The sequence below is a fragment of the Dipteris shenzhenensis genome, chromosome 8, assembly GCF_047967505.1.
Source record: "Dipteris shenzhenensis isolate YYH24624 ecotype China chromosome 8, Dip_SZ_1.0, whole genome shotgun sequence".
Classification (NCBI taxonomy): domain Eukaryota; kingdom Viridiplantae; phylum Streptophyta; class Polypodiopsida; order Gleicheniales; family Dipteridaceae; genus Dipteris; species Dipteris shenzhenensis.
Genome location: NC_141603.1, coordinates 3,029,673 through 3,039,909, shown reverse-complemented (window position 1 = coordinate 3,039,909; position 10,237 = coordinate 3,029,673). Strand labels below are relative to the sequence as shown.

The window sequence follows — 10,237 nt, the reverse complement described above, 5'->3', positions numbered from 1 at the left end:
TCACCAAAATCATGCAAATGCTTGCAAAATCTAAAACATTCACTTGTTGGCTGGACATGTTGTCTCTACGTTGGACTTGAGGAGCTATGAGATAGCAACTTATGCTAATGATGGCGATGATGTAGTCCTAGCCCCATAGGAGCCCATTGTTGTGAGCAGGTGATGTGGAGGTGAGCTTAGAGGATGAACTCATTGAGGGCCCTCCTCTGCAGTCCCGTGACGATCGTTGAAGGCTTTGAGTTGCCTAGTCCTGTATGGCACCTATGTGTGTTGGTTGTGTCATATGATGCTAAAGATTGTTGTGAGTGTTGTTAGTCCCTGAGCTCATCTCTGCCGCTCATTAGCGCTCTTCGCATCAATCAGAAGGACTCCGTAGAGAAAAGCATGGAAATTTTTTGAGGAGTGGCTTCGGCCATTGAGTCATAGTCCGTGAAGGTAAAGACACTCATGAAGGAGTGTTGGCAAAAGGTAGGTCGGCTGTTGGAGATGGTGTAGGGCACTGGAGTAGCGTGTCGGTGTTGAAGCTGCTGGTGTATGGAGACTGCTATGTTGTTGTTTGGAGAGGCAAGGCGACGCCTATAAAGTTGCTGTAGAGGCTTACAAGGCTTACGACGTCATCAAAATCAATGTGGAATGCGGAGCAACATGCAACAGCTTAGGATTTCATCAAACGCCTCGAGGTTGTTGGACAACCCATCATTTGGTTGAAGTCTATAGCAACAGGGACGTTGAAGCTTTAGGAGTCTTGTGGGTGTGCAGTCGGTGGACGTTGAAGCTATTGGGAGGCTATTGGGAGGCGTCGTGTCATGAACGCTAAGGATGGCTCCTTCTGTCTGGATGTTCCTTGCTCATTGTAGTTGTTGTTAGGAGTCACGGATGCCGAGGGCTATGGGCACTATTGAGCAAGGCTGTTGGAGCCTTAGTTGGGGCCTTAGCTGAGCGCTATCTAGGAGCAAAGGGTTCAAGAGCAGCTCGTCGAGAAAGGAGCTTCTGTCGATGAAGCCGTCGTAATTCTTATCGACCTTAGAATAGATTCTCTCATGGATCAAAGAAAGAGACTCTCTCTTTCTCAAAGAATCTCTATCTCACAAATCTTTATCACTCTCTCAATTCCAAAATCTCAAAAGGAATGGAACCTCTCTCACATGAGCATAAATCTCTTTCTTCATGCATGTAATCTCTCAAACTCTCTCAAGGATGGAATTCTCTCAAAGAAAATGGATGGAAATTCCTCTCAAATGGACGGAAATTTTCTATCAAAGAAAGTAAAAGTTCTTTCAGCGAAAGAGAACACTCAATTTATCAATCTCTCAATCAATCACACTCTCTCGTGCAGATCGCAATCCCTTAGCGGAAGGCAAGGGAGCACTGATACCATGACAAAATATCAAGAGGGGAGAAGAGAAGAGTGGAGATGAGGAGAGAGGGCACAGCTAGAGAGCACACCACAAAATGACTAACTGTACACTAGATTTGGTTAAAAATGTAGAATATATACAAACCCATTTAGGATTAGGTTAGGGCATCTAACCCTTTTCTTTATAGCACTCTATATGCGTTAGTGCTATGCACATGTAATCACAAGATGTTGAGTGTGATCTCTCAACAAGGGGGGCTTCCCCAAACATTCAAAATCCCAAAACCAAGATACAAACTCAAAATCTTCTTTTTCCCAAGCGTGAGCCCTACCACTAGGCTATTAAGTAATATTATATTCCTATTTCCTTATAATAGTATTCTAAATCCTCCCTCATCCCCCTCCCCCTTTGGGATGTCCTTTCCTCTTTAATGCCTTTCATAAATGGTCCCCCCCCTCCCCAATCTCACACGTCCCTTCCTCTTTAATGCCCTTCCCCCCCTTTTTATTTAATTGAAGCTCTCTCCCTCCCCTAGGTGAGACTAATTATTGCCCCTCCCTCCCTTCTTTATGCTTAAATATTTTGCTATCATATACCACTCCCCTCTCCCCTCGAACTACTTAGTTAATATGATTTTTTGAATGTTAGGGGCACCTATTAGCCAAATATATGCTATATATGCACATTGATGCACCCCTATCCCTTGCAATAAGGTTTGGTTGTGTGTGTATATATATGCACATTGCTATGGGCATACATATAATATATCTTTCTTAAATGCCATCATGAGTGTAGGTTAGAACTAGAGTGTGCATTCCAATATCTATACATCTTCTTTTTCAAAGTCTTGCGTTTCTATTTAAAGTGTTATGAGAGTGTTCTTCCTTAGTTATGCTGTTATTCCGTTGGACCAGATACTATTCATCGTTATTCTTTTGGATTCATCCAACTCTTAGCCTAATTTAAAGAAAATAGCGCAAAGAAAGTGTGGCAAAATTTTCATGGATACAAGAAAGTGCCTCTGATGCTCAGGAATGTGATTTATGCTCCCACATCACAGGAGCATCATTGCATGAGATTTCAGCTGCTGTGATCGACATGGCTTCTTCTTCTCCATCTGAGAGAAGAGGCATTCCAGCAGCGCCTTTTGTACATGACGTCCAAAATTTTCTGTCTCAATCTGGGTCGGACGCAAATTCCGCCCTTGCCAGCCTTCAAGACAGGTAGTTCATTTTTGATTTATGGCTTGTCCAGTGTCTCATTTGATTGTCATCGCTCAGAAGTTGTTAAAATAGAGGAAGTAAAATGTAGATTGTTTAAAGATCAGATCGGACCCCATCAGGCATTGAAAATCCATCGCTCGGCGTGTTTCGCGCGTGTAAGTCTCAGCTCCTGGCAGCATGCTTTGCGTGTTATCGGATGAAGAATTGCCCATTCTCGGGTTCCAGATTCGTGTTTGTTTTACGCGGAGCCGTTGAAGCTCGTTGTGGAACTTATAGTTGAGCACCAGGGATCCCTTTACGTCCGTGAAATAGATTACCGGAACATACGAAGGTTTTTTTAAATCGTGTTTCCTACCCTTTGTTAAAGTTTTTGTCTTTGAAAAAGTCCATCTATTCAATGGAACAGGACAGCATGAATGCTTCCTTGCAATGCCTTGTGGTTTGACAAAGACCTATGGAACAAAAAGCGCTCCATACGCAGAGAGCTGTGATAGGTGTTCATAGAAGAGATTAAGAAAAACGAACACACCATCTTAGGTCTACGAGGTCTTGGACCTATATGACGGAGCAACAAAGAGACAGAGAGAGAGAGAGAGAGAGAGAGAGAGAGAGAGAGAGAATTCCATTGTGAGTTGCTTAAAGCATTACAAACATTATTATAGAAGGTGAACACGATTTCAGACACTCATCTTACCCATCTCCCTAACTAACTAGGTATAACCACCTCCACTTGCTAAGGTGATTATTTTCACACACCAAACCCTTGATTCAAAACACTCCCTATCTTCAAGGCCTCATGGGCACTGGCCTTCAGAAACTTTTTAATACATTTTTAATTGAGTGATGGGGTGGAACCATCATCGGGTCCAGATTGAATGAGGGCTGAAACTGTGTCTCCTAGTGCACTTTCGGTGTAGAGGCACGTCATGAAGAATGTCAAAAGTAAAAAACCAGATTTCAAACAATTGGAAAATATCATAGAAGAAAAAACAATTCGTCTTTAACTATTAACAACTTAGCTTCTCATAAGTCTGTTTGTTACAGTCCTTCGCATTTTTCTTAAATGGACTTCCATCACCTTTGTTGAGCAGTGGGATTGTTGTTGCAGGAGGACCATTGAGTCATGGGCCTGATGCATTTGCAAAAGTTAAATAGAAAAGATGGTGATAAGTCTAAATTCAAGAAGGGTAGATGCAGTTAGTGCTGTTGGTTTGGTCACTATATTGGAGAATATGCAAAAAGAATTGCACATGAGAAAAAAAGGCACAGGCTTTAGCACTTTTGGCAGAAATGGAAGATCAGTCCAAAGCGTATCAGAATGCAAATTTTGTGCAAGATGATCTGTGGCTGTCTCTGGAGTGGCTATGAGCTTGCTCCTGCATAAGATGCTTTGCAACACAGGGGAAGCTCATATGTATGTTAGCATTTCGTGGGTAATGTGATACTGATTTGGTTTATCGGAGAGTAGTTATGGTATAAATCTTCTTGAAATGTTTTGGACTTAACATTATACTCAACTCACACATTTATGCCGTACCTATATGCCTTATATGCATGCTGGTTGGGTTGTGAATTCTTGATATGAAGCTTCATTAAGAGCCTGGTAGTGTTGAGGCCAAAAGCATGCAAAGTACATGCTTTTGGCCTCTACATTACCCCATCTCATGTTTGGTTCATGGTAATTTCCTTTCCTTTTTTATTTTTGCATTTGTTTAAGTATACTTTGGTTAATCATTGCTGGCAGATTTATTTTCTTTTTTTCTACACAAGTTGCAGCAGAGATGCCAAAAGCTTCAAGAAATAGGGTTCTAAAAATAGGACCTAATCCTAAGGAGTCAGATGTCCTTCCTCATGATAAGTAAAGGGGCAAGCAAGTTGTTGTGTGATCAAGTGTTCAGCCTCCTAATATCGTTGTACATGCGGAGAAAGAAACTTGTCTGGGGAACATTTAGCCACAAAGGTTGGGCATTTAGGTGAAGCAAAAGAAGATGAGGATGAATTTGCTGAGATCACTAAAGAGTTGTTTTCAGTATGAGGGTTACTTGCCTGAGAAGGGGGCATTCATTCTGTCATTGTGCAAGTGTGATGGAGTGGAGAGTCTTGTTACAAGTGCAATTGTGAATACATGTCACAAGTATGGAAGGAGGTTGCAAGCAAGAGTAAGTGGAAGTTTATGTCCACTGCAGTAAAGGGCTATGAAGTGTTAGTCACGGACGTACATGCTATAAACTGCTAGCCACTGCCACATCTGTAAGAGGGGTTTGTAAGCTCATGTTGCATTGGCTGTTTCCTCCACTACTGGTTAGCTATCTCCCCTTCTCTACTCAACTATGTCCAGGGGCAGACTAGAATTCATAGAAATCTGTGACATGTCATTGTGCTTCATCTATTTCTATCTCTTGTGGCACTGTCACCTCCTGCTGTTTGTTCTGTTGCAATAGGGTTTCTCTGTGTCGTTGCATCTCGATCAGATAGAGACCAACACTGACCTGATCAAAGGTGAATCAGCCCAAAACCGTGCCCCTCCTGAAAGAGACCGTGGTACCATCCTTAGATCTAATAGTAACTGGACAGTACATAGTCTGTCTCCACCTCCACCACGTGCATAACTTGCAGATCCGTTGCTCTCTATGCTTATGCTACCTGCTATCTTCATTGCTTCTATTGGGGCCTGGCAATCACCACCCCCTGTACATATGTTCTTCTTCCTTGTTGCAGAGGATTGTCTGAGTCCCATTGAAGGGCTATGCTGAGGCTGTGAAGCTATCCATGACCAAGGCTATGGCTGATCTGTCCTCACGGGAGGATGGATCTTGTAGAAGCGATTGTGTCTGTTGCTGCTGAGGGAGCTGTGTTGGCTTCTAGAGCTTCTGATGTGGCTGCTGACTGAGGTTGCTGACCGACTTGCCACGTGGCAGCCTGCAATTTGGTCATGGTGACTGTGCCTGTGTGCAGACTGTTGCCTGGTGTCACATCATGCTGTACTGCTGCTGTTGTTGACTGTGCAGGCCTGTTTTGGTGTACCATTGCTGCTGTGGTCTGCAGTGGACTGCAGGGCTGCCAGCAAGGCCATCATGCCATGAGCTGCCCATCACATCACCTGCAAGCTAAACAATCTGGCCTATATGGTCAATTACTCACATTTGAAGTATTAAGCTTGTCTTGTTGCCAAGGGGTATGCTCAAGAGGAAGGGATTGACTATGAGGAGACGCATTCTCTAGTAACAAGGATCACTACTGTCCATTCAATGCATCCTTGCAATTTGTGGGTGGATAGTTTATCAAATGATTTTGAAATTGCTTCCTTGAAGAGGGATCTCCACAGGAGGTTTATGTAGCATCCCAAGATTTTGTGCTTCTAGAAGGAGAGCACAAGGTATGCAACCAAGTGCTTTTTAATACTTGTAATGAACTATATATTTGAGAAGAGGGTACATAGGTGATTTGCTTACTGGTGATGTTACACTTTTTTGGCAATAAGAAGCAAGGGAGAAACTGCCTTGGGATGGGCAGGGTGTTAGAAATGACCCAACAGAGGGTACGCACAGCGGAAGACTGATAGTAATGCCCAGGAGCTCACACAGTGTGGTGTGGGGTGTGGAATCACAAACTTCTTAACTTAATGTGCATAGATGTGCAAGCCAGTAAATAGACAATGCTCCGAAACAAATATAGAAGCAACTCTTTATATTTCCGTCCGTCCACAAAGTAGGACAGGATACAATACCAAAAGGTCCTTCTACTAGATGCCTGACACTTCTAGATCTCTGAGACCCCGTGCTCCACCTCGAGCATATGTAGACTCTCTGTCTAGATCCCTTCCACCTTGTTGTCTGGAAGCCAGCCTAGGTGGGCTGCCATTCTAGCTCAGTCTGCAGCTTCTCCTAGGTCACCTTGTCCTCTTGAATGTAGGCCTAAGGCTCCCCCTTTGCTGCTCCTGTCTGCTGTCCTGAAGGCTGCTCCAAGTGATGAATGAATGAGGCCCAATGGCCTCTTTATGTAGGCCCCAAGGGGGCTGGCAAAAACTGACCTGGTAGGGGAATATGGGCCGACCAGACTGCCCCTCCCTACCCGACTTTATAGTCTGTAAACTGATCTCCAGGAAGCCCTTGATTGGCGGACCTGGGGTGGCTCTCTTGGGCTGCTGCCAGGCCCTAAGGGCAGCCCATACAGGGCCCTACCCTTGGGTCCTTCTAGGGCTGGATGGCTGCAACTGTTCCGCCATCAACAGGCCCTTCTGGCAGGCGCCCTTGATGCTGAGCCATGTGCTCCTGCCCTCTGCCAGGTCTCTCTAGCCATGTGTGCAGCGTCGTACAGGTCCATACATCAGCTGACGTTAGCGCGCCCTTCACAAGGCCTTGTTGCAAGCCGTACGTCTGTCTATTGCTTTGACAGCTGCCCACATGGCAGCTCATGTGCTGCCCATGTGACAGTCCCAATATCTCCAGGTCTACCTCCGCCATGCTCTCCTCATATGGGGGCTTACGGATGGGGAGGTGACCTTTCCAACACAAGGAGAGTTCCCCAATGTTGGATCGTTTGACCTCACCAAACAACATTGGAAATACTAGTGATGGTGTTGTCTCTTTGGTAGGTGATTTAGTTGGGTCTAGCTCGGTAAATCAAAACGAAAAAGTTAGAAGAAACATATATAGAGAAAGGTTTAACTTTTTAGCTAGGTCAAACATGAATAATCTTCATGATTTTGGGGAAGGTAACATTAATTGGTCTCACTTTAAGGCTTTATTAGTTAGCACTCATTAAACTAATAATAACATAAGAATTCTTAATAAACTAAGCCGTGAGGTTTTAATTTGGAAAGAAAATCAACTCTTCGTAAAAATAAAAGAACATCTAAAAAGAACCCTTTGATGTGGATAACTCATATCCAGGCATACACCTAACCTTGTATGGAAACGGCTTTCAACTATGGAGAGATAGGTAAAAGGCTTTCAGAGCATTCAAAATCTTCTATCCTTAGAGAACCTTGGCGTTGTAAAAGTAAGAGATTCCAAAGCTTTATTGATGATTTAAGACATGTAGTCACAGCTGATACCTCAATTTTTCTTTCTAGTAACTTAAGAGACCTTTTCATGAAAGGCACAAAATTTCGATGGTACTCTTTTAAAGAGTCTTGCCTTTTTAAAAGCTATCGACAAGGGAATCTCAAAGTTTGTTTTGCAATTAGAAGAATGTTTAGGAGTTCAAAATATCTTATCAGAATGGAAAGGGAAGATTTTGAAGAAAGTTGCTTTGAAACTAGAAGAAGTCCCTTCGGTTAATTGCTCAAAGCAAAGTAACCAGCTTTCTAAAGAGATGAAACTCTTCTTCGAAAATTCCATAGGAATTTTGTCATTTCTTATATGGACAAATGTTCCAATAACTTTGTTTTTATTAGCAAAAAGTTTTACTTAGAATGTCTTTTGAGAGAAGTGAACTCGTTTGCCAAAACTTACGCCCTGTCTTAGTTTCTCAAAAGGATTTGATCTCAAAATACCATAGATTTTTTAAGTCTTCTGGGTTTGTTTGCAATCCAAGTATCCCTTTTCTTTGTGCTGCTTGGAAGTTCCACAAAACTCCAAAAAAGCAAAGATTTATTGCAGCACTTTGATGGATGTCTCTAAATGGCTAAGCTACTTTTTCAAAGCCATGTTGAATAGTGTCCATGAACTTTGGAGGGACTTATTAAAGGAGGCAGATGTCCCCTCGCACTCAAGCTGGATTTTAAATGACTCTGTTGGAGTGATTCTTGTTGTAAATTTTTTAATCCCTCTCGAAGCATTCAGGAAAAAGAGTCTCCTATTCTCCTTCAAACCTATGATTTTACCACGCTTTACACAAAGATCAAGATGGAAGACCTGAAGTTTACAATAAAGAAGCTAGTGGCTGAAGTTTTCAAGCTGAGATTTGACAAAGATAGATGCAAAGTGCTAAAAGTTGAGAAAACAGCCTTATGCTTCCATGGACACTAATTGTGCCGTCTTTGTAGCAAACTTTTATATTTTCACTTATGAATTTGAGTTCATGCAACATCTTATACCTGCCTTATCATTTTACATAATCTTAGCCAAGTTAAGCGTTTTATAGATGATTTATTTGTACCAGATGTTCCTAACTTTCAAGACTTTATGTACAAAGACGCTTGTGCTTTTGGAGAAGGAATCTATCCTCGTGACTCTTGTGAACTGAACTACACTTCAAGGGGGGATTCTTGTGTTTTCTTAGATCTTAGACTTTCTCAATCTACCATAGGAATAGAGGTTGATATTTACGATATACGTGAACAACCTGAATATAGTGGTTTACACATTATAAAAATGCCTCACATTGACTCAAACATTTCCGATTTGGCAAAATATGGAGTCATTTCTTCCCAATTTTATAGTTTTTCCCGCCTTTGTACAACTAAGGAGTCTTTTATCACTCAACGTAGTAATTTGATCACTTTACTATTACACAAGAGGTATAATCCAAGGAAACTAAAGAAAAAAGTATGCACAATCTTAGATATGAAGTCTTTTATCTATGGTGTATCGGCCTTAGGTATGTTTAGAATGATTGAACATAAGCTGAAAACAAAAAGCGGGGAGCTGAATAGGCCATTTTTCTTTTAGTTTCAAAAGAGAGTTCGATTGAGTACTAAGTTAGGAATGTAATTTTGCCTCTTAGTCATGTCTTAAGCTTACTCAACTTGAGACCCATCTGAGGTGGACTCGCTATGAAATTGCTAGCTTGCATCTTGAAGTTTTGTAAGGTACTTTTGATACACTTGCTCTGTGACCGCTAAAAGTCAATGCTAGTATACATTGCATTATTGCTAAATTTGCCATATAGGATTTTATTGACAAATTAGCCTTTACTTGCGGTATTTCTGCTTCTTATTTTTATATGTACCTTTGTAAGACTAGAATAAGTCCAATCATACAAATTTAGATTTTCTAGTAATAAGGGAATTCAATGGTATATACAACGGAAAGATTCTGCATGCTAGTCTAGGGTTGGCCTTTAGTATCGTCAAGGGCTGTTTTTCGACTGGAAGACGATATTGACGCAATTTAGTACATGTACATGCCATCATGCCCCATCATCACCTTCCAAGCATCTCATGTGTCAACCTAGTCTCTTTATACTTTTAGTAGTTGTGTGGCTTATATATGGAACTAAAATTTAGCTCATTTCCTCCATACTCTTGTGCTCTCACCTCAGTGTCAGGTGCAAAAGGACAATGTGTTTAAACTTAAGAAATCCTTAATTGGCTTCAACCTTAGCTTGGTACACCAAAAATAGCGATTCCTGGTAGGAAATAAACTGGGAACAAGTGAAAATGGCCTCAATTTATATATAGTAGGAAAATTTTGGGTGGCACTTTATATTCATGAAGTTGTAACAATCTCATCAGCAACTTAAAAGCAAAAAGTTGAGAAGACTTTTAAAATGGCCGAGGTTGATCTATACTATGAACATTTTTGAATAGAAGTAACGTAAATTGAAAATGGAATTGTGCATTTCAAAGCAAATATGCAGGAGAACTCCCCTCAAGACTGTGGGGTGCATGTCAAAACATGAGGAAGCCAAAGATGTGACATTGGAAGGCCAAAAAGCGCATACTTCTAGTCAATCAAAATCGGGGGAGGACTAGAGAAGAGGGTTGAGGCA

General features: G+C 41.7%; 1 protein-coding gene across 1 annotated transcript in view; it reads left to right on the top strand.

Annotated features, from left to right (window-relative positions):
• Positions 1 to 2,186: 2,186 nt before the first annotated feature.
• PFD3 (prefoldin 3) overlaps positions 2,187 to 10,237 on the top strand; it is a 28,018-nt gene continuing 19,967 nt past the window's right edge. Inside the window, exon 1 of the mRNA XM_087378283.1 lies at positions 2,187 to 2,581. Coding sequence (XP_087234409.1) covers positions 2,457 to 2,581 — 125 coding nt within the window. The 5' untranslated portion in view covers positions 2,187 to 2,456. The remainder of the gene's footprint in view (positions 2,582 to 10,237) is intronic.